This window comes from Acanthochromis polyacanthus, chromosome 18 (assembly GCF_021347895.1).
Source record: "Acanthochromis polyacanthus isolate Apoly-LR-REF ecotype Palm Island chromosome 18, KAUST_Apoly_ChrSc, whole genome shotgun sequence".
NCBI classification, from domain to species: Eukaryota; Metazoa; Chordata; class Actinopteri; family Pomacentridae; genus Acanthochromis; species Acanthochromis polyacanthus.
The window spans coordinates 12,230,794-12,255,746 of NC_067130.1; the positions used below are offsets into that span (position 1 = coordinate 12,230,794).

General features: G+C 40.4%; 2 protein-coding genes across 5 annotated transcripts in view; one reads left to right on the plus strand and one right to left on the minus strand.

The window, feature by feature from the left end:
• The window catches only part of arhgap24 (Rho GTPase activating protein 24), an 84,524-nt gene extending 67,876 nt beyond the window's left edge, over positions 1 to 16,648 (plus strand). For all 4 annotated transcript variants that reach the window (XM_022211018.2, XM_022211019.2, XM_022211020.2 and 1 more), the window contains 6 exons: positions 4,657 to 4,864; positions 10,452 to 10,584; positions 12,156 to 12,229; positions 12,328 to 12,449; positions 12,574 to 13,738; positions 14,545 to 16,648. In XM_022211018.2, the coding sequence (XP_022066710.1) occupies positions 4,657 to 4,864; positions 10,452 to 10,584; positions 12,156 to 12,229; positions 12,328 to 12,449; positions 12,574 to 13,738; positions 14,545 to 14,809 (1,967 nt within the window). In that variant the 3' untranslated portion in view covers positions 14,810 to 16,648. The remainder of the gene's footprint in view (positions 1 to 4,656; positions 4,865 to 10,451; positions 10,585 to 12,155; positions 12,230 to 12,327; positions 12,450 to 12,573; positions 13,739 to 14,544) is intronic.
• Positions 16,649 to 18,444: 1,796 nt separating this feature from the next.
• mapk10 (mitogen-activated protein kinase 10) overlaps positions 18,445 to 24,953 on the minus strand; it is a 43,360-nt gene continuing 36,851 nt past the window's right edge. The window contains 1 exon segment of the mRNA XM_051938148.1: positions 18,445 to 22,689. Coding sequence (XP_051794108.1) covers positions 22,547 to 22,689 — 143 coding nt within the window. The 3' untranslated portion in view covers positions 18,445 to 22,546.

Sequence of the window (24,953 nt, forward strand, 5' to 3'; positions counted from 1 at the left end):
TTATGCCGAAGAAAAAATTTTCGTAAGGGCTCATATTGAACAAATATACTGATGTATCTGCAACAGGCTAATACCAACCAACTGGTTTACTGATGCCTTGAATATTTGATTACACATAACAGGCTTTACTTTAATGACAGTCTGGTGACAGTTAAAGCAGCAGGTTGCCTTTTTTTTCCCCTTTTTGCAGTCTTTTATTTGTGGTGTTCTTCCACATGTTGCAGGTGGCATTCCTTCATGACTTCACCATTAGCTGCAAGTACAAGTCATACAAATTAGGTAGAAATCGTCTTTTTGACTGTGAAATCCAAAACAAAGCAGATTTTTGTTGCTTGAATCTCCACTCTGGTATCCTGTCGTCATCATGCGTGTTAGTTTGTCTTTCCATGCAGCCTGTCGGTGCCAATAAACATGCATTTAAATCAATTTCATATGTCAAATAATGGGACAAAACAGTGATGTGGCAGTCATCAAATGAGCTGTGATTCATTGCCGAAACGCACGATGCTGTAATTGTTATCGTGAAGTTGTTCCTGACTTCGGTGGAATTAGTGTGCTGATTACAGAGTCTCCCGCTGCGCCGCTGTGGCTTGTTGTTGACTATGCCGGCAGACATTGCCCTACATTGTGTGCGAACGGGGCACAAGTGCAGCGTTTGTAAGCAGACAGGCAGCCCGGGCGGCTCTCGGTGACGAAGTGAATAGATGAGGCAGAGCTGGCCTCTCTGTTTTCAGTGCAGGGAGTTTGATGTCGATTGCAGTTGACTGCTCTTCAAAAGGACGAGCCATTTGTCAAAGATGCCACAGGAAAGGTGGCTCCACGATGCTTCCTCTGTCTCTAACACACACATACACAGATATATATGTATACACACACATTTCACATTTTGCAGCAACAGCAGAGCAACCCAGCCCTGATTGGCTGATCAGTCCTCCCGAGGTGTGATGAAAAACTGTGTTCAGAGAGTGACAGACGTGGAGGCAGCTCCCACAGCGAAGCCTCTGAAAGGTTCGCTGCTGTGTTGTGCTGAACTCTTGCTCTGATGTTGCAATAATTACTGGCCAGTTGGATGACAGAAAGTGTGAAGTCAGACCTCTGTGAAAATGTGCAGCTGTGGCTTCTCCATCTGGATCTTTGGAGATTTATTTCATGGTAATTACCGGCTGTTTATTTGTAGTTTGGGAAAATCTTTTAATTCTAATTTCAAACGTTGTTGCTGTTGGATTCATGGGATGTTGAAAATCTCAAAAGATTATTTCAAACAGTCCTTCCTGCTACGTTTCCAAGCCGTGCGCTCTGTGACTTGATTATGAGATTTTCCAGACTTCTGTGTTGAGTTCATCGAGTTTTCTCTCATGGTTGCGGTGCGCTGATATTTAGCAACAACGGTAGTCATCACAGTAAAATCCACATGTTAGTTCAGCCAGGCAGAGAGGCATTTTTTGTTGGTTTGACCTAAATTTTTAACCCAAGGCAACCCCGCCCTCCTCACTGCTTCAGTCTGGCTCCCAAACCGTTGAGCTGCCAATTTATTCAACCAACTTTGGTCCTAATTTACAGGTAATATTTTGTTGTAACCCCATATTTGAAAGTATTTTATGGAAAAATATGGTGTATAAATGTTTTCTGGTTTTGGATTGAAATTCTTCGCATCAAGCCAATGCAAGTCGTTTTTACTCATAAGACAAAATGCAACTAAGATTAACCCAAAGATTAATGTGATGAGTTTAAATATTAAGGTTTTAAGACCCTACAATATACTAATGCATCTGAAGCAATTAAAATATTATGAAATAGATTCATAATCAATAGTTAAAACTGTATACATCCCAGACTCACGGCCTACAGATGAAAAATCTTTAATAAACTTATCTCAAAATATTGGAATATTCGTAGAATAAGCGTTTCAGTAAATGACTGTTCAAACAGTACTCGTTTATTTTGCCTCATAACTACAAATGGTGTTCTGTGCAGCTGTGTTTTTACACTATTTGAACAGAATGTGAAAGTTCTAATTCTACTATCTGTATTTCTTATGTCTTAGATATTTCTTGTCTTTTTGCCTTTTATAAAGTTCCAACATTCTGGGAAATGTAACTTTATCAAATATATGCCCTACCTTGACTGACATGTAGTTTCTGCAAAGGCAGCATGGGTTAAATACTATTAATATCCATTCTGAGCCAATCAAATCCAGTATCTGTTCAAATATTTGCATTGCAGTACAAATTAGCGGCACTAACATTGTTTAAATCCTTCTTCCAACTCACCGTAGTAACTTTAAAATTATGTCAGGCTCCAAAGCAAACCTACTTCCTTGCCTATTTGTTCATCCTTTACTGTTTATGATGTTCTTTTCAGTACCAACATTACCTCACATATTTGAGGAACATTCATCCAACTGCACCAACGAAAAAGAATCAAAGACAAGAAAGAGGAAGTAGGAAGCACGGAATGGGAAAAAATAGGCCGTGTTGTGTCTGGACCTCAGGAGTTCACTGTGTGCTGCTGTTGTGATGTGTGTGTGTGTGTGTGTGTGTGTGTGTGTGTGTGTGTGTGTGTGTGTGTGTGTGTGTGTGTGTGTGTGTGTGTGTGTGTGTGTGTGACAGCACCGGAGACTGTTGAAGGAAACAGTTGAGTGGCTGCAGAATGGAGGTGTCATACACACACACACAACTTGCGGTTGAGCTGCAGCCCGGTGGGAACAGCAAACATCCATACAAACACAAGCACACACTCCACCATAAGCTGCTGCACACACACAGTTACATGTGACCCAGGAAAACATTCCTAGACTCATGACCAGAACGTCTGGAGGGATGACCTCCTTTTCATCCAGTCACTTTTCCCCATTTGTTCTCCTTTTCGATACATGAGGACATTAATCACTCTTTCCAGCGGTGGATTTTGACTTATCTGTGTTTGACTCTGATCTGTGTAAGATTTTCAAAATGGACGCATGGCTTCTTGTATTTCTTGGGATTTTGTGACTGTTTACCGTTTTGTCTTATTTGGATTGCTGGAAAAATCCCTCGGGCGTCTCCACACTTCTGATGAGCTGCTTCTGTTTTTAACAAAGAGGATTTTCTGAGAGATGAAGATGGAAACAGTTTGACTGGCCTGCTATCAGACTGATGCATCCTTTTTGTTTCAGGACTCTTATCTTGCTTTTTGTAGAAAGTGGAAAGACTGAGGCTGGTTTTTGGAAAATGTTAGAATGCAGGCGCTTTAAATTCCCTGGCGTGTTCTCTTATCACAAATTTATTAATAGGCATTTCCTCCGGAAGCTTACGAGTTGTGTCATTTTCAAGAGGGGTGAGTATGACAACATGATATTATTAGTAAGGTGCATCCAATTCTGAACACACCTGTTGGAAAACATTTATTTCCGCCACAGTTATTGGTTTATGATATTGTAAGCTCCAGTTGTTTTTCGGCCGCTGCGTGCTGTCCAGAGCTCGAGGACCCTGGTTCAGCGGGTACAGTACCTCATCGTACCACGTGTAGGCATGTGTGTGAGTCGCCTCTGTCTGTATCTGGAGACCGGAAAAGTATGCAGATCCAAATCTCTCAGGAAGGCCGCTTTAATCCCCTCTTGTGTTGCGTCCACATGAGACGGCTGCAAATTGAAATCGGTCTTTTTTTTTTTCGACGGCGTCCGCCTCAGACAAAACGCGAGAGGTGCTCAGCAGGAAGTTAGAGATTTGATCATCAGACAAGGCTTTGTGGGTGTACATATTCCGCCTGCACAACCTTATCGTGAATCTTTTTCAATCGATTTAACTGCTCGCTTTGATGTTGCTCTAGCTGGAGCTGGTATGCTAATTATTTCTCTTTTGTACTTTGGTTGGAACTTGCTCCCTTCACTTTGAGAGAGGAAGTTAGAGAGTGTTAGTATTCAAAAGATAAACCTTTCTTTTCTGTGTCAGAATGATACGGCGTAACAATTCTATCCAAATAATCTATGTACAATGTAAAATTAAATCCTGTAAAAAAAAATAAATTTCAAAAAAGTGGGCCAAAAAAATATACATAAAAAATAGCCGAAAACTATAATGTTCAAAAACTGTAGAAATTAATAACTGAAAATAATGATAAATATATTTCAGATAAATATATGTTTTTGTTCATTTCAATACAAGAAAATCCAGTATAAGCTGTGTAATTTTAAGATCGCAGATGGGAAAAGAAGGAATTCTGATCTGTAAAATACAGATATTTGATGTATGAATCAGAAAGTCTTTATTGTCATTTGTTTTTTGTTCTTTTTACAGTTAATGAGTAAATTAATACTTATTCTTTGAATTTCTTAGATGCTGTGTGCAGTTGAACTAAATGGGGAAAATATTAATTAAATTATTTACTATTTTTAATCCTTAATATACATAATTTTTCCTTCAAATAAAAGCAGATATCGAATGATGTTTTATAGTGCATTTAAATATGACAAAATTGTAAAAGAACAAATTGCTGCTGTTTATAATAATACAGATTATTGATTATTACCTTTCATTTCCGTATTGTGTAGACATGCAGCATTTCAAATAGCTCTAATATAATACACTTTGCCATTATGAGTGAATATTTGAATGTGACGAACAATATGGACTCCTGTTACTGCCATACGATGATTAAACATGTCATCTTGTGTTTCAGGGATCTTCGGTCAGAAGCTGGAGGAGACGGTGCGGTACGAGCGCCGCTTTGGGAACAAGCTCGCCCCTATGCTGGTGGAGCAGTGTGTGGATTTCATTCGGCAGTGGGGCCTTCGGGAAGAGGGTCTATTCAGGCTGCCGGGTCAGGCCAACCTGGTCAAAGAGCTGCAGGATGCCTTTGACTGTGGAGAGAAACCTTCTTTTGATTGGTAAGAAAAAACGTGAGCGTCGCAGCTGGTTAGATTTCCTCAGTGCATTTTAATGTCTAGTTGATATGTTCCGATTCTTGACCGAATCAGTCGACCACACGGGTGAACCTGTTGTCCTGTAGCTGCATCTAGTTAGAGACTTGAATGGAAGAGCTTTTCTGTACCTGTTTTGCATTTTAAACCTGTATCATCCCGCAAGGACACAAGGAAGGATCCACTGTGGGACTACGTGGAAAGTTCTATAGTTTAGTGAATTCAAATTTGGCTCCAAATTCTAATAAATACGAAGCTTCTCAGACAAAGGAGAGAAGTTTGAGGTTACTTCTGTGAACGAAATGTGTTCTATAGGTCAATTAATTCATCATTACAAGAACGGTGAACAGTGCAGTCATGGCTAGAAGTAGAATTGGAAGTAGAGAAAACTCCAAAATGTCTTTTGTGTAGCATGACACATTTTGATTAATTGTCTTACAAAAAAATGCTACAACCTGAGAACAATATGAGCAACATTTCTCCAAGTGCCCACACGTATAGCCGTGGTGGAAAGTGTCTCTATATACAACTTCTACAAACGAGGCATTTTTCACACGACTGCACTTCATCTTTGGAATGATGTTTCACCATGGTGGAGGCATCTTCTACGGAACCTCGAAGGGGACATGGAGAAAGAAAAAAAAAACAGGGCGAGGTAAAGAAAAATTGAGATATCTTTTGCGAGATCTCACAAAACTTACTCTGGATCTCGCAAAAGTTGCATCAGTCTTATTGGACGTTTGCTCTTCGCTTATGTGAAAACTGTGCCTCTTGCTAAGCACTGCTTGAATGTCTTTACATTTTAGGCCGATTTCAAAATAAAACTCAAACTCTACTACAGGTGGGTGTCCTCCATTGTTGTTTCTTCATAATACCAAAAAGACCCAGAAGTGTATTTACCAATAGTTTTGCGAGATCCCGAGAAAGTTATGCACGAGATCTCTCAAAACTTTCTCAGGATTCTTCGTGTTTTTGTTTTTTTTAATACTCCATGTCCCATCTGGGTTCTTTAATCTTCCAGCAACTTGCTGACAACTTGTTTTTCTGTATACTGCTGTTGAACCATGCTGCATTTATTTTACTGCTTGAGAATGTCATAGTTCCCTCTCAGTCTCTCTAATTTCTTTCCACAGTAGTTTCCTGTCTCCTCTTTGTAAACACAGCCTGCAGTTCAGCTGAAAAGTTGAGTTGTATCCTGTAGCAGATCATTCAGATTTTTTTAACCATATCATTTTGTGGTATAAGTTCAAGTTTTAAATGTTTATGTGCACAATTATTCATAAATATTTAGCGAATGCAGGCACTAAACACATTATATGATACATTTAGAGGCTGTACAAACCCTTTGTCTTCCTCCACAGGTGCTTTTTCTTGCTTCTTTAGACTGAGTGGTGCTTGATTGGCATCGCTCTGCTTTTCATGCTCACTCAGACCAGAAAATGGTACAGCTCGTTTCACACAATAGCTCTCTAAAGCTCTGTTTTTTTTCAGTACTCTGCCAACAGTAAAACGAAAAATGGTGTCTCATGATCATATATATTGTATTTAAAAAGATTAGTCACTAAATAGAGGAAGTGCTAACTAGCCTGCTACAAAACAATATAGCTTTCCCACATCGCAGGAAGAACACAGGTGGGACTGAACACATTAACCTCCATTATGTGTCCCAATAAGCTGTTCCAGTGAACCAGCAAACACCAATCCAGATGTGGAATCATTACTCTGATTGAATACACCTGCTTTTCCTGGCAAGTGGGAATGTGTGCTGCAATAAAAGGCTTTTAAACAGGGACTCTTTTGTGGAAGGTTAAATTCAATTCACTCCTGCGGCACAATTAGAAATGTGCGGTTGTGTGGAATCACATTTGTGCCAGTAGAATTAAACCAAACTTCTTAAGAAATCCAATAAAAAGTGTGAAAGAAAAAGATGGGTGAAAGAAAGGTAAAATAGAACTCATAACTTGCAACAGATCATTTGTTATTTTTAGTTGTGGATGGATGGATGAATGAATAGATGGATGGATGGATGGATGGATGGATGGATGCATGGATAGATGGATGGATAGATAGACAGATACTTTATTAATACCGAGGGAAATTCAAGTATGTTCCCTGCAAGTTCTAATAATGTTCTAAAGAAAACATTTTAATCTAATGTTCAAAGAACATAATATGGACATTTCCGATTTCCAACAATGTTCTTAGAAGGTCAAATGTCAACTAAGACAGATTGTTTCATTTGGGACATCCAGAGAATATTTGGAGGATGTTGTCCGATTATACTGTTCTCAAACTAACATTCAAAAAATGTTTGCAGCATTTGTTCCAGTGGCCTCAGAAGACATAATGTGTTTTGTAAAACATTCCCGTAATGTTGTGTTTTCACAAAGGTAGGATTTTGCCTGCAGTATTCTCAGGATGTTGCTGAGGAAACACATTGCTGAGCATTCTTTCATAAAGAATTGCCACAACGTTTCAACAATCAGCAAACATTCTACCAGCATTTTTAGAGAAAAGTCTTGACAGAACTTTATCCTGAAGAATATTCTTTGAGCTGAAAAAGCAATTCCCACTAAAAACATTACTTAAACTTTGCAAAACCTTCTGACTAAAAGAAAATTCTAGCTGGGATATAATTGGCTTCACAGTACCTTCTGCTCCCTTCTCACTGATTACACTTTTGCCTTCACTCCTCACCCCAGCTCCCCTGTTTGCACTGCCTGACATTGTTTGCATTTCTAACACAAACCTCTCACAGGGGCAGGTATTTTCGGGTTTGCGTCCTCATTGGCAAATGAGTTTTTGAGTGACAGCTCCAGATGTTGTTGAATGGGAGACGGAGGTTGAGTTTTACCTTGCTGCTGTTTATGTTTGCAATTTAAGAAGTTAAGTTGATTACATTGGCGCAAATATAAGTCAATATGTAGCTTTCTCCATGCTGGAATATTCAGGTGTGAATCATTCAGTGAATTAAGATGGGTTGTTTAGCTAAAAGCATGTAACATTTCTACAGTTAACCATATATTTCTGCACAACAGAACAAGCCTGGCACCATTTTAAAGATCACCTAAACAGAGGTGCCTTCGTGTTATGTGCTGTGTGGCTGCATCTAGAGACCCAACACTGTTTTTTAATGTGACAGCCTTCATCCATAACTCAGACTGACACAGTAATACGCGAGTAATAGAATATACCTGTCCTGTATCTTCTTCCTGTCTCTTCCGCTCCATCCTCCACTCCCACCATCTAATCTGTCAACCATCAATAAAACCTGGATTGGCCTGTCGGGTCTCAGGCTATCCATCAACATCTCACCTCTTCTTCGAAACACGGGGCACAAGTTCACACTTGGGACCATTTTGTCACCTGCACAATGACACATCCCTGCCCTCTTGTTTCCGCTGTGCAGTGGTCGTAACTACACCGTCCTCTACCAGATTTTGGTTCCTCGATGTCCTTCACTGTGCTGATTCCATCATTAGCCTCGTAGCCTCCTGCCTGCTCACCAGCTGCCCCTCGTTGGCTCATTACTGTCTCTAAGCCGACAGTGGAAATCCTCTTGTCTTTCTGCCAGATCATCTAAGCTGCCCCAGTGTTCGTGTTGTTCCATCTTTGTGTTACTTTTTATCTTTTTTCCTTGTTTATGTGACATTTTCTTGCTTTAGTTTCCATGATTCTCCCACACACAGTTCTTCATTGAGCTCTTCAGTGCCCTTATTTTTCTTACAGATGTCTCTACATATTTTTTTTGCACTGTCCTGGTTATAGACTGCAAATTTCCCTGTGAGATTAGTGAAATCTTATCTTATGTCCAAACAAATTCATACAATGAATTAAGCCTGTGTGCAGTATACCGGAGGTTTACAGAAGGTGCTTGATGTGACATTGCTGCACTAATGCACCTGTAGTGATGCATTTTATGGCACCCAAGGATAGCTGAAGAGTGGAGCAATCGTAGCAAGACTGACAGAGTAAGCTACAGCTGCTCAGTATGGTGTTATGCCTGGCTTAGGGGGAGTCTCGGTGTAGTTTAAAAATATTGTAACTCACCATTGCAAGGATGACCAGTGCTGCAGCAGGTCTGCTGTCAAACAGAATGAATTTATTGATCAGTATGAAAGATTAGACATTGGGGCGAGCATAGCCAAAACATACAGAAAAATCAAAGATATTCGTCACTGTTTTATCAGAAACAAAAGAGAATGGAGGGTTTATGACAGAAAAAAAACAAGAAAAGCACTCAGAAAGCACAGTACTCCGCCAAGGCTACTCAGTCGTTACGTCGTTTCCGACGGATGAATTGTTGAAAAAATTTGTGTGCGAAATCACGGCAACATAAAATGTGGCCATTTAGTATTGATGTACCCACTACCAAAATGACCTTGTGCTGAGCACAGGCGTGTGTTATGCATTTGTACGTTATGTACGGATACCGAATTGCATGACCTAAACATGTAGCAGGGATTGATGGGACTTGGAAACATCTCCCCACTTTTATCAATTGTTCCTTGTGTCATTTTCGACGGATAAGTCCCGATAAGTCCGTAGCAGTTGATTTGTAACAGGATCGCAATCATGATCGTCAGCAGGCAGCTGATGTAGTGTTCACTTGTTGTAATAGCTACAGTGGCGCCGTGCCACTATCTGGCAATGATACAGAAGTCTTTAACAAATCCGTGGTTCCAGACTATAAGCCGCATCACTGCCAACTTCTATTCAGTTGATCCTTGCATCATTTCTGATCTTCCCTGAAAATTTCATCCAAATCCATTAGTCCGTTTTTGAGTGCTGTTGCAGACAGACAGACAGACAGACAGACAGACAGACAGACAGAGACACAGACACACACACACACACACACACACATAACTCCACTGAGGCTCTGCCTCCTTGACGGAGTAACTAGGAAGTGTCGAAAAAATGGTTCTGATGCTCTTGCCGTTTAGAGGAAGGATCGCAGTCTTAAAAAACACCACTGACATTGATTATATACGTCATAAGCACACATTAACAGTGTGTGTGTGATTACTCTCTTTGCAACAAAGGGAAGACAAAAGTTCTGGGGTTTAGCCTGCTAGTTGTAATCGCACAGGATTTACTAACTGTGGCCTTTTAAATATCCGACAACAGCTTGGTGACAGTTAATAAGCTTATCACAAACATTGGAAATGTAAGCCTCTGTGGAGCAGTAAACTATCTTTTATACACCTTAGTTTCTGTGCAAAATAAAAGTACAGTTTGTCATAGTGAACTATAGAGATGCTGGGAGGTCAGTTTAGCTATTTCCAGGCTAAATGTTTTCCCGTTTTCAGCCTTAGCTTCGTCTTTAACTAATTATAATAAGATCATAGCAAACACATTTGTGGTTCTTCGCACTTTGAACTGCTCTGTGTTTTATTTCATCCATTGTATTTACACAGTCTTCTCTTCTCATTCCTGACAGCACTGTTCTTGCAGGAGGCTTCATGCTGAATTGCCTCCATGCCACGTACCTTTAATAAATAATGACCTCGGCCTTGCCCCGTCTTTATTGGTGTCTTGTCATTCTCTACAGTAACACGGACGTACACACAGTGGCCTCTCTCCTGAAGCTGTATCTCAGAGAGCTGCCGGAGCCCGTCATCCCCTTCCAAAAGTTTGATGAGTTCCTGGCCTGTGCAAAGCTCCTAGGCAAAGATGATGAAATGGTAAGAAAGAAGCCGCGGTGACTTTCTGTTTAGCTGTATCGACCAACAAATTGGCTTTCACACACTTTATCCCTATGAATGACGATTCTTTAGGTTCAATTTATGTGTCAGCAGATGCAAGAGCTGAGAACTCCTCTCATCTCATCGCAGTCTTGCTATGTGGTATAAATCTGCTCTCTTGCCGACTAGTAATCTCTACTCTGCTGCTTCTCTACACAATTACTTTGTTGTGCCTGTCTTAACCTCTAACATCTAAATAGGATTTCTGTCACACCATGAGGCACAGACAGCAGCAGGGGTCTGTCTGTTGGTTCCTCAGTGTCCAAAACATCTTAACCCTTGCGCTCTTGTTTGCAAATCCACAGATATGTTTAAATGAGTGTTGATGAGAGCTCCTCTGCTTTTTAAGCCCCCCAGGGCTTTGAAGTGAAGAAGGAACAGAGTGAGAAGAATTCATATTTTTTTCTGAGAATTTTTTTTAACATTTGCCTGTGGATTGCAACAGGTTCTTGGTTCTCAGTCCAACTGACAAGACTTCAGATTCAGTGGTACATGAAAATAAGTAGTATATAGGTGCTCATATTGATTACGTTTGATGTGTTTCTGTTTTGTTTTGCGCCTTTGTGTAAAGGATAAAGAGAGTTTTCATTTGTAAAATAGCAAAAAAAGTGGAAAATTGGATCTTAAATGCATGGATTCTTAAAATAGTTGTTAAAGAGCCCACATTCTAGGTTTATAATTTTATGTTTTTGGGACTAATAGGATATGTTTGTTAAACAAACACAGTATTTTTCTTATACTGTACATTCCTGCAGCACCTCTTTTTTATTGTTGGTCTGAAATGCTCTATTTTTGCTCCCGTCCCTTAAAGGCCTCCTTAAAAGCCCATTTTGCTCTGATCAGTCAGTCGAGTATCTATGAGTAAAGGCAGAGTCCTAACAGCGGTAACCACAGTGAGAAAATAATGACTGTGAGGAAGCAGTTTATTCTTTAAGGGACAAACTGCTAAGACGCCTTCATGGCGACATAAATAAGTAACTGAAGGAAAAATCTAGACCTTAAGTGTTTCGCCCAGGTAAGGAGCAGTGTTTTCTGTGAGAGCGAATAACTCTCTTCGCATGGGCTTTGGGTTTTGTAACATTTCTGACTTTTTAAATGCACAAAAAAGCTTTAACACACTAAAGGAAAGAAGAAAAACTTGAAAAGCATAATATGGGCTCTTTAAGATTCCGTCGTAAAGACAAAACATGCTTCCTTGGGTTATAAAAACTCCTTTGTACCCGTTTACCCGTCAACAAACGACAACAATAAGTTAATATTCATTGTTTGTTTAAGACAGATGATGATTCTTTTAATCAATACTTTCATAAATATCTTATAAAAGAAAAAGATTTTTTCTAAGCTCTCCACTATTTGCTACATGCAGTGCATTTCCCCTCATTTTCACTGATTTGTTTTCTATTCGGTCTGTGGATGTGATTGTTGTGTAAATTCGTTATGATTGATGTCAACTTCTGATATGAAATATTTCTCATGATTAAACGTGACTAAACAACATCCATTATCTGCAGGGTATGAAGGAGTTGAAACGGCTTGTGGAAAGTCTACCTCCAGTGAACTACAACCTCCTCAAGTACATCTGCAGGTATTCATTGATAGTTGAAATAGATTAAATTTCAAATTACAGCCATTATTGAACACAGAAAATATAGCACACACACATAATATTTTCCTGTTTCGTAGATTTCTTGATGAAGTCCAGTCATATTCAGGGGTGAATAAAATGAGCGTCCAGAACCTGGCCACAGTCTTTGGGCCAAATATCCTGAGGCCAAAAATTGAGGATCCAGTAGCTATTATGGAAGGTCAGTGTTCAAGAGGAACAGTTCCATTTATCTTTCTTTTTAGTATTTAACATTAATGCTGGGCTTATCTGAAATGAGTAGTGGTTTTAAAGTAAAGTTATGATGTGTGGTCTTGTTTTGTCAGGTACTGTTCTGGTCCAGCAGCTCATGGCTGTGTTGATTGGCCGCCATGATGTGCTTTTCCCCCGAGATGAAGACAGCCCCACAGCTCTAGAGCTCGTCAACAACAACATTGAACTGCCACGGCGACAAGCCGCTACAACTACCTCCACCATCACTACAGTGTCCCAGAACGCCGAGAACAACAACACCCAGGTGGTGCGTCAGTGTGTTTGGGAGGCACCCGAGTCTCCTTCGCACCGTCAGCATGTAGACAACAGTGGCTCCCCGCGATCAGCGAGTCCCCGTAACGGTGTCATAGGACGCTTTGACATCACCCGCAGTCCACCGCTGACTGTAAAAAAGAACCCGGCCTTCAGTAAAGGCAGCGGCATTGTTACGAATGGATCCTTCAGCTCCTCACCCTCCTCAGATCCAAATCTAGAAAAGAGTCCGTCTCTAACTGGAGGTGGGAGTTTACCAGCTCGCCGTAGTGGGGCACTCAAAAGCTCAGGCACAAAAATGGGCACCAGTGGCGTGACGAGCGCTGCAGGAAATGGGACTGGAGTTGTTCGCATGGGCATTTCTGGCACTGACATGGTCACAGGGAGTCTGAACGGCCGCAATGGTCTTTGGGTACCGAATGGCTGTGTCATGTTACGGGACAACAACAAAACACGAGAGTGCTCCAACGGGGATCAAACGACCAACCAGAATCGTCTGTCCACATATGACAACGTCCAGTTGAACCATCAGAACCTGCAGCAGCAGAACCAGATCACCAACACGTGTCTGAACACCAGCTGTGAGGACAAACAGAGCGTGGACAGCGCCACCTGGTCCACCTCCTCCTGTGAAATTTCTCTTCCTGACAACTCCACCTCCTGTCGCTCCTCCACCACGACCTGCCCAGAGCAGGACTTCTACGGAGGCCACTATGAAGACCTAGACGGAGCAGCACCGGATAATGAAAATCCTCAGTCTGGTGGAGGGGAGGGAGAGGGCAGGAACAGCAATAGAGAAGGAGATGGAGCGGGGAGGAGCAGTCGAGGCACCAGCAGTAGTGATAATAGTGAAGGATTCACTGTTGGTAATGGACCTGGCAGCCACAGTGCTCTGCACAGTCTAGTGGCCAGTCTTAAACAGGAGATGCACAAGCAGAAAACTGAGTACGAAGCCAGGATTAAAAGGTAGGGTCGCATATGTGAAAAGCAGAAGAAAATTACTAGAAGCATTGATTGATGCTCATATTTAATTATTGGCAAGCAGTGACTTTATATCTATTATCTATTATTATCTTTCCCTCTATCATAATAATAGAACTGAATACACACACTGTGTCTCCATCTGGCATCTAAATCCCTTCATGAGATCAGTATCAAGAGATAATCTCATTTAAAAAGGTTAGCAGTAATTATGGGAATGGCCTTGTGTTAAATAGTTGTTTGTAAAACAGATAATAGGAAGAATATTGCACGAAAATGTAATAAGCCTGACTGTGTGGCTTCAGCCAAGGAAATGGTCCAGGACATAACTCAGTGGAAAACCACTTTCCTTACAAAGTTCTTAGAAATTACTACTGATTTACTAAACAAGAGAAATAGCTTAACTAGTAAAGGCCTCCGTGAAGGGAGCTGAACACGCTGGCTTCATGTCTGAATGAGCACCCTGGTCACTTTTCTATAGAAGCAGTGACAGCAGTCTTACTAGGCTGAACTGAAAAAAAACTTCACATCACTCTCGAGCCTACGCTGAATGCAGTCCATTAACAGACAAGCATTAAAAAGTGACATACTTCCAGCAGTGTGAAGTGATTTGGAGAAGGCTTTTTTTTTTTTTTACGTTTCAGGATAAAAACACATCACAGAATCAAAAGACAGTCCGTGTGCCAAAATTGCTAAGCACCTTTCTCATTCACTTTGCTGTACAGTTTCACATCTGTTACAAACTGAAACTACTGTCCCTCATCCTAATCCTGTGCACGTCTCCTTTGCAGCTTGGAGCAGCGTAACCTGGAGCTGGAGACGGAGATGGTGAACCTCCATGAGGAGCTGGACCAGGAGAGGAAGAAGTACACCATGGCGGAGATCAAGCTGCGCAACGCTGAGCGCGCCAAAGATGACGCCGAGCGGCGAAACCAGATGCTCCAGAAGGAGATGGAGCAGTTTTTCTCCACATTTAGTGACCTCACTGCAACTGGCAACACCACAGCCACCGACCCCCGCCGACCAGACCGCAACAACCCCATCTGGATACAGTGAAGGAACGCTGAGATGCCGGTGAAGACTGGAAGTGGTTTATTATATGATGTGAACATTACAGGGACTCCAAACAGGATTTGGCTGCTCATTGAAGGAGGAAAATGGAACATTGCAGAGGTTAATGGCATGTTTTAATTTAAGAAATAGGAGGCATAGGTCTAATATAAGTGGCCTGTATAGATGTAGACATCACCTGGAGTGATGCCGGAGTGACATTATCTGTATATAGCTTTATTTAAACAGCTCATGGACACTCTCCAGCAGAAACTGTCGTGGTCCTCATTCATCGACTGGAACGTGCATAAAGGGACACCACAGTTTATGAGGACATATGGTACTACTACTAATTTACATTAGCTGTTAGGGCTACATAGATAGGAAGGATGGCAACGTGTACAAAAGGAGTGAAAAAATTACAAACTTTAAAATGCAGGAAAGACCATGCCAAACTCCTCCCTGTTTTTATTCGCTTTTACCATCTAACCAAAAACACCTTGTAAGTGTTCATTGTAATTCTGTACCGGCTCATGTACATAGAGGGAAACAATGCAGAACAAACAACATATGTTTGTAAAGTGAAATGAAAATAATACGTAAATGTTTATCTGATATTTAAGCACAGTTATCAATGTGTGATGTTTTATATTAAGATTTTTTTTTCCTTGCACTTACATGTTTGTTTAGTCTCCGCAAGTTGGTACTGAATGTTCCGTCAGTCAGTGTGTGTGCCGTTTAAATTGGAGAGTATGCTGTATATGTGCCTGTGCTTCTGTGCTGTTACATTTACCCATGACCAAAAAAAGAGCCTGTACTGTAAATATTTTATAGATAGACACTACTTGTTAGTCTGCACTGTGGTTTGGCTGATATTCAGATGGATATGGCACGTATAACGTCGATACTGATTGAAGAATGTTTTGTAGCTTGTGAACACATTTTAAGACTTGCACAAATGAGTCATTGGCATAAATCCCAGGTAAAAAGATATCTGTCTTGAATTCAGAATTTCAGATGACAAATTGTACCCTCCTCATGGAGCGACGTGTAGCTGTTATCGTGAATGCTCTTGGGAATTACAGTTTATGATCTGCCTTTCAGTTTTAAAAATACTCTCCACGTGTCCCTTAGAAATTTGCCCACCTGACACATTTTATTCTAACCTAGCACATAATATCGAGCTGCAGCCAAAAAGTACCAGCACAGTGCTGTGTTTGTGGGTCGTAACTGTGAAAAAGGGGGTGTGGAGCATCAAGTTGGTCAACACTATGGACATGAACAGCCTGGTAGCTGCTGCCGTGTGCATGATGGTGCATGAGTCCACGAGGGCCGGTGTACAATAGCTGAGTGTCCGTAAAGTGATTGTATATTGATGTATTTATGTAGCCTCAAGCCAAATGTCTGCACACCATGTGGATTAGCTAATGGGTACAAAACATCTGAGATCTGACCTGGGCTGGACTTCTGTCAAAAGAAGTTTGTGTGTGCGCCCGTGCACAGCGGCTGCTTTTCCACTGGAGGTCATTTAAACCTGCTGCTGGTCATTGCAGGACATCTGGAATGTGCACATGGAGAGGAAAAGAAAAAAGAAGTGCCTGAGCAACCGAAGAAGGGAGGGGAGCCTGCACTTCTCATTTTGCACCCTTCACTTGGAAATAATAGGCTTAAGCCAAGCTGACAGTGTCACCTCATTCTGTGAATTCCACACGAAAGAGCAGATTATGGACGGAAGGCGAGACGGAGAGGACTGGGATGGTGGAATATTTTCATGACATGATACTTGATACGCAAAGGAACTTTAAAAAAATGACCTAATATGAATAAAGATGCATTTTCATGGGAGTCTCCTTTGTTCTTGTGCCTGTTGCCTGCATCATCCAACTAGTTTTTGTCGAACGAGTTTGGAGAAGAAACAGAATTTAGTTTGGCCTGTATTATGCATACACTGATTGTCAGAGCAACAATCCAGAACTCAACATGCAATTTCAAGTCTTATAAATCAAAGAAAGGCAGCAAATATTCTCATTTCAAAAGCTGGAACCATTTTCGTCATGATAGTTAATTTTCCTGTGGGTACCTTTTTGAGCTTTTGGCATAAAATGCATCTTTCAGGCAAAAATATTTGTAGAAACGGTAGCTTTTTGATTCTGTAGGTATTCCAGCAAATACTCATTCATTGCATAATGGTATCTTTTTTTTATAAAGCTCAAACTGTTCAGTCTTTGTTGGCACTGTTGTAAATGTGTTAATTAGTTTTTATGTATATGATTGAGGTCGTAGTTCCATGTGGTTTTGTGCAGGATTTCATATCAAAAGGTGCTTTTAAACTCTTGTTCTCGCTGTTGTCAAAGGAACAATTTGATCATGTTATCTTAAAACAGTATTGAATAGAAGTAAGTTACATATCAGGAAGAAAAGAATCAGCCTTGTCTACATGCAGACTGGGCCTTTCTGTTTTATTATTCTTCAGAACCACGTTTCTGTTCTAACATGTACAGCGCTTTTAAAAGGTCCCCGCGTCTCTTGGAAGATTTTCATTTTTTGTGCTTTTCAACAATAAATCATTATCAGTATAATTAAGCTTTTTTTAGACAATTTCAATTTAAAGAAAACACTCCTGTGAAAATCAAGACTGCTTTTTTTCTGTTTTTTTTTTTTTACGAAGTTATATCCATTACTTCATAACTATTAAAGTAAAATAGTGATTACATAAACATACATGAGGACAAATAAACTCTCCAAACAACTCTGAGAAAAGGTTCTTGAAAACCATAGGTCAGAGGATAAGTCAAAAACATTTTCAAATCACTGAATATCCCGTGATCTACAGTTAAATCCATCAGTAAGAAGTAGAAGGAATATAGCGCGTGTAAATCTTGGAATATGCTGATGATGGTCTACCAGATCCTTTAGCCCTGCGTAAGCAGCCTTCCTCTTTAAGTTTTTGGTACCAATTTGTTTGGCAGTTGGTGAACTTTTTCCAAATTCTGCATTGAAGGCGCGCTGCACAGTGTTGGGTGACGGTGTGCGAGCATATTCCAAGACACAAAGTGACTTCTCTTTGGGAGTGAACGGACGGGCTCAAACTGAAAACCAAACAAAAATAAAACATTACATATAAAATCTTGATCTGTTGCAAACATTCTGTGAAAATTTGAGGTTATTTCAACAGGAATTGCAAAAATTATTGGTCTGCAAAATGTTTTTTTGGGACACCGTGTATTTTTAACTGACTGACATAATTTTGTAAAAAAAATAAAGTTTTCGCTTTGGTATTAAAGAAGGGTTTTTTTTTCAAAAAAGCCAAATTATATTGATGATGAATTCAACTACAAAAGCAACAAAAGGGTTGTTCAGTCAAGGGGCGTGAATGCTTTTTATAGGCACTGTACTAACTTTAATTTAGGGCTTAAGTGGGAAGTCTCGGTGCACTCGCTTTTATCTGGCACTCATTCTGCCTGAGTGCTGGTTTATGTACACCAGCGTTTGTACTTTGAAAGTGCCCAGCACCGCTAGAAGGGCTCAGTTAGAGTGTGTGTAGGTGGGACTGTGACCAGATGGCTCCAGAAACAGAAATATGTGGTACCTGTAAATCCGACACTATATCAAAAGAGAAGAAAAAAAGCTCCACCAGCGTCCAAGATCAAAGGTTTTGTTTATTTTCAATCACATACATATACTATTTTTACATACACAGTTCCTTTAAAATGTTGTGTTTACAGTAACAGCTTTCAGTAATTTTTTTTCTTTTTCTTTTGCATTTGTTTTGACTTTACTTGAAACGCTATAGCCTGAAGCTTTGAGATCAGCGTGAAACAGATACAATTTCTTTTTTTTTTCCTTTTTTTTAACCTGACAATGTCAAAAGAATGATTCATTAAAACAGCACGGAGTAAAAGAAACGAGAGAGAGAGAGAAGGAATCGTAAAAGAACTGAAGAACAACATCACCTGATTCAGATGAGCTATACAGGGTTTCATCATCGTAGAGTTCCACATTTAAGACTCTAAACATTTTAGCATCACCTGACCCTTGCAGTAGCTTGCCTCCCTGTCTGAGTGCAATAAAGTGTTTATTGCATTGTTGGATTGTTATTATTTACAATACAACTCCAAAGAAAGTCGTGAAAAACAATAAGCTGGGGATCACCAGTACTGAGTCCAAAGATTTTAAAATTGGCACAGCCGAGTACGAGATGCATCCTAACTTGTGACGTGTGATGACTTATTCATATTGGCAATAATAATAATAATAATAATATTATGGCTGAATGATGAGTCTTCAGATTGTAAACAAATGGCAAACAAATTTCTGAAATCCTGAATCCCCAAGAGATCATTTGAAAACAAAAAATCAGGAGCAGGATTGACACATTTTTAATTGAATGAATGAATACACACGTGAACGAACACACAACTGTGTCGACTCTCCGTCAACATTCTCAAAAAGCAACCGCACAAAAAGAAACAAAAAAATAACTCATGAATTTGTACCAAGAGAAAAATATGAAAATCCAGACATCAGATCACATCTTCCGATTCAACCTTGCAGACAGTTTGTGTCGAATGCTGGTTAATTTAAAATCACACACACACACACACACTGATGAGCAGAGCAGCAACGATGTGCGTTAACTGTGAAACCATTCATTTCTACATTCAGTGCTGACAACCCAGCTGTTCCTGTGTTCGAACCCTCCACTGTAACCAGAACCAAAAGCACCTTTCATCACAACAGAATTGTCTGGAGAGATATCTTATATAAAAGATCACATTCAGAGAAAGGAAATAAAAAGACATTAATACGTGTCAGTATTTGTACTCCGTGACCAGAACGTGTAAAAGATGAGTGTTGGGATGGTTTAAAATGCCCTGTAGAAAAAACTGCAACAGTGTTTGTGGTGCGGGACTCGAAAATCGAGACCCGTTTGTGAGAAATTCATCTGAACATATTGAAAACACAAAGAGTTTCAAAGTTGCACCCTGTTTTTGAAAGATTGCCCTGGCCAGACCCTGAACAGAAAGCCAAGCTAGCCGTAGCTTATTCTGGAGACGCCAACCTCAGTCACCCTCTTAGCTCTGTGAAGGTACTGTTAGTCTGTGTGTGGTTCACTGTACACAAGCCACAGGCAGAAAGAGTGTTAACAAAGTAGCTTTTTTAAAGGTATGAATAGAATTTGTAGGGGAGGAGGCGGGAACTGAGGGACTGTATGTACAGCAAAAACTCCATGCAAGAAGAAATCAGTGTCGATAAATATGTGAAAAAGTCCACGTTGACAGTGATGTCTCTGCATCTCCTCAATGTCATGGCTGGACTGAAGCTTTATTCTGAACCCGTGGATATATGATCCAGAAGGAAATACAGTGACATTCATAGAAATGATTGTAAATGGTGTTTTTGCATGCTCGAAACACACAGATGCCCCCGTGTGTTTCATTAACAGACAGTGTAAGCATCCTTGAGTGTGTCCTTTGTCACATTTATGCAACAGGTAGTTTAATTTATTATGCAAACTATGCCTCAAGTAAGGAGTTATCCGTTCGTTTTGGTCGCACAAACAGAGATCAGAGTTCCTAACATGTCATACATCCACCGGCAGAATTCATTTAATCCAGAGCTTTTTATCTGTAAACTCACTAAACCTGCATGAAAACATAAAAAATGGCAAAATAATGAGAATTTCTTCCTTCCTTCCATTATAACCGAGCATATATGTAAAATACACACAAGTTAAAGGTCACCTGCATTAGCTAAAGCATAAAAAGAAAGCCGAGGTTTTGGTTGCAATATTGTAGTTAGGTGAGGATATTCTCGTTTCAGTCTGACAAACTAACTGTACATCACTCTTTCACTTGCAAATGTTCTTGCAATATGACGGACATAAAGTAGAGCGGTGGGCTGTAACTAGATAATGGAGTGAGAGAAAGAGGCTTTTCAAAAACTCAATGCAAACAACACACATGGGTTTTTGTGCATGCCCAGTTTGGGAAAATCTGGACTGTTGCATGAGAAGAAAAAAGGAAAATCAAATCGAAATGTAAAATGGCAGAAAACTAGCATGAGCAATGGATTGTTCTTGAGCCAAACAAGTTGTGGAAAACCAAACTTGCTGACTTTGGGGGCAGTTTTAAGGCAGAACGAGAAGAAGCAGAGGAAAAAAAATACCCCAAAATAATATCATTTCTGCACCTGCAATGCTTCATTCCAAAAGGCACTTGCCATATTCAGTTTCCTTCTTATCAAAATAAATAAGTCAATAAATTAAGCTGTCCAGCTAAGAAACCATGTCAAGCATAACTTATAGGTGGCTTTGATCCAGATCCCCCTTTTGCTGTGATATGACATATTTGTGTGGTGCTGAGTGAGATGAGAAGAAAACAAGTCATTGCTACGAGGTTAACACTCAATGTCCACCGTAAAACGCCCTACTGTGTCTCGTTCTGAAAGTGTTTTATGTTTCAAAGAGTCAAACGAACAGGAATAGTCTGAAACAGATCCACCTCCTGCGCCTACGAGGGGTTAATGGTACACAATGACATGCAGGGCCGCGTTTGCAGCCCGTGGAGTGGTGGAAGGACCGATCACACGCTGCCAGGCCAAAGAAAAGGGGCATTACACGCAAAATCAGACTTCTTACAAGCCTGAACACAATCAAAATAATTTATCTCTGAGTGTACTGACCCTTTAAATCCTGAACTCAGCCCTGACTTTTACTAATGTCTTATTGGCTCACACACACACACACACACACACACACGCACACACGCACACACGCACACACACACTCACTCACGCATTCACACACTCAAACATGTCCTACTGTGACCAGACCCCCTCACGTCTGGAGTTGAGTTAGTTTTACATCGTATATAAACAAAAGTCTCTATACAGACTCATTTTAGCATACAGTGAGATTAGCATTGTTCAAATCTAATCATGCAGGACTACAGCGATAGGCGGGGGGGGCAACTGAGGTGGAAAGCGGTGATGTGGCAAGGTGCGCTAGTCAGAAGAAAAAGAAACTCCCAGTGTACTGGCCGTCAGTCCCACTCTGTCCACCCTTCAGCTGTACAGAATTACAATATTTACAACAAGTGCAGGGGGTGCCGCTCTGCGTGAGGAGCGGCACCGTGTCCCTGCAGAATTTACCACATAAAAACACACAGAATCAGGCAACCTTACATTTGGATCGGTGGAGGGTGAGGAGGGGAAGGTGTCTCAGACAAAAGGCAAGAGGTTAAAACACAGCAGTGTAGGTAAATAAGAGTCAAGAGGGAAGAGAAATCAATTCGCAGTAGCGATGAGCACAATGGCAGCCCACCTTGCCACAATGATCGGAGCATAAATGCTTTTGTAAGGATTTGGGAGACCAGCAGCCAGCCAAATATGCACTTTTACAGGAGATGCAAGTCTAAGCACTCGGTCATTTTTGTTCGGATGCCATATACAAGATATGTGGGTTAATATAAGCAAAGCAACTAGAGGATCATTAACATATATCTCAGCTCATTTACTTCAGCTTAAATACCACTGCTGTTTTTGAATGACAATGCACAGGCTTTTAGATTTCATCATTTCAGATTGTGTTTCCATAACTTTTTGTTCTCAATATATTAATCTTGATCTTTACTCTTTTTTTTTTTTTGTATTTGTTTTGTTTGTTTTTTTTTTCAGTTGGTCATTTCGGGTTTGGGTTCTTCACCTCCGGAAGAACATGGGGTTGCGCAGGCAGGCGGCTAGTCACCTGCAACACCCCAGGGGTCCTGCAGAGGTCTCCAGGCTGCTGTCAGTGTCTGAGGCCAGGGTCTGGTCGGTGGACATGGAGGAGATGTCGTTGATGGAGGAGGAGGGAGGGAGGCTCTCGCTGCTGTTCACGGCTGCACCTGTGCTAAGGGAATCAACAGCAGCAGGGGGTTACAACGTAAAAGAGTCCCGGCAAAAGACACCAAGCAGCAGAAATACAGCCACAGGAGATATTGTTTGCAAGTGCACAAAGAAGTGCTGCGTATTATGGAGCTGAATTAGCTCCATGAGATTTGAGACAGCAACGACATTTACAATAACTTTGGGACATCACAATCACAGTGTGTCTATAATGGGACAGAGGTACATAAAATCTGGGTTCAGAGGGGCTCCGCAGGAAAGTTAAAGTCCGCAGTGTGGAGTGGTTATAAGTCACCAAGTGCCTCTTATACATTTCATTACAGACTCATGCATTAATGCAATTTATACATGGCAAAAACTCTAAATCTTACCAAGTATATTTGTCTTATTTTTAGTCAAAATGTCTCATCCCACTTGATTTAAGATAAATTCACTTAACGAGTGACATTTCAGCAAGATGGAGGGATTTTTTTTAAAGACAATGTATCTTAAATATCTTGTTAAATCAAACAATCTTGAAATTCTCTCACTTTGAGTTGTATTTTACAAGAAAACTTAAAATAAGTTTAATGCATCTCAAATTGGGAGGTTACATGAAAGCAAAAATCTATTTTTAAGTGAGAAACTGCAATTTTTTAAAGCATGTCTGGCTTATTTTAAGACACCTAAGCTCGATACCTAAACTATAGCTTGAAATAAGTTTTACAAGATAATTTTAAGATCTCAATATTCTAAATATCACATCTTATTTCAGGAAATCTTACCAAGCCATTTTCACTTGTTCTATTGGCAGATTTTTCCACTTATTTCAAGGTAAAGGTGCTTTGAAATAAGCCTTTTATTTCTTGTTTTCTTGCTTTGTATCCTTATACAAGTGTCCCTTATTGTTATGATATTCTGTCATGAGTCAGTTTGTTTTGTTTTTTAAATAGCAGTCCAGTTTTCTTATATTGACCTTGTTTTGAAGTCAGAGGCAGCAGCAGTCGGCACCTCTTGATTCAATATGCTCAGCTGCCATTTTGTCATTAACAATGAATCAGTGTTCAAATTAAGGGGACCCAGAGGTGCTTAGCTCCTCCAAAAGGGACCGGAGCTCCACACAAAGGTTATTAAAGCAATTTTGCTGCTAATTGTGCAATGAACAATAAAATAAAAATATGAATCAATTTGAAATCTAATATAGTTAGTAAGTGTGTGGTATGTCAATCTTAATTTTCTATGTGCATGGTGTTTTGTTTTTTGTTTAACATGGCATGCTCTGCTTTCACAGCTTGTTTTTTTTTACTGGTGATTCTCAGTGACTGGTCCACGCAGTGCTGCCCACAAGAGCCCACTTCTTCAGGACGCATTCAGTCCAGCAGCTCCTCATTAAAGCTGAGTGTCTCCTGTGTCTATCTTTACGAGGCAGGTTTCTCCTTAGTCAGCCAGAAAAGAACAAGATTTCAAAACAGAGCAGACGAAGGAAACAGTCCAAACTCAGTGATTTGCACAGAGGACGGTGTCGGCAAAACGTGAATCTGCTGTTTGTGTCTGTTTCCTGTAGGAACTAATTGCTTAATGGAGACTGGTGGGCTCTTCAGCTGACCCAAAATAAAGCAAGAACAAAGCAGGATTAATAGCTGGCATGAATCCCAGCAATCACTGCACTTGTAGGTAGATAAAGGTCACTATGCAGCCAGGAGAGTTACAGCTATACACACAAAATCTGAAATGAATTAGGTCATACATCATAATACTGATCCTTGGAGCAAAGATATGGGGGTATAAGTCCATCTTGGTGTGTACTGTTTTGGCCAAACTAAAAAAATGTACATGATATCACAGTCTCACACCCACATGCTTTTTCTCATGATATTTTAAGAGATACAAATGGCTTATTTGAGGTACAGCGCAAAGACATGATGCTTAATGTGTCACATGAACACATACTGCAGCACTGGACTGGTAAAGTCTCCTTTAACTGCATTGAAGCTGTGATCATCTCAACACACACACACACACTGGTTGTGTTCATGTGTGTTTTCCTGCTGCAGTGAAACTCCTGCACTGCGTCTGACACACTCAGCATCACACACTGTGGGGCAGCACATCCACTTAATTACAAATGGATGGAAAGAAGAAGAAGAAGAGATGGAGGTCATGAATTTAGAGAGATGCAGAAAAGGAGGCAGAGCAGAGAAAGAGATTAAAAAACTGCTGCTTTATGGGTTAAATATATCCCATGAATATGTTTTTCCTTTGCAATATGTCAGCATGTAGACGT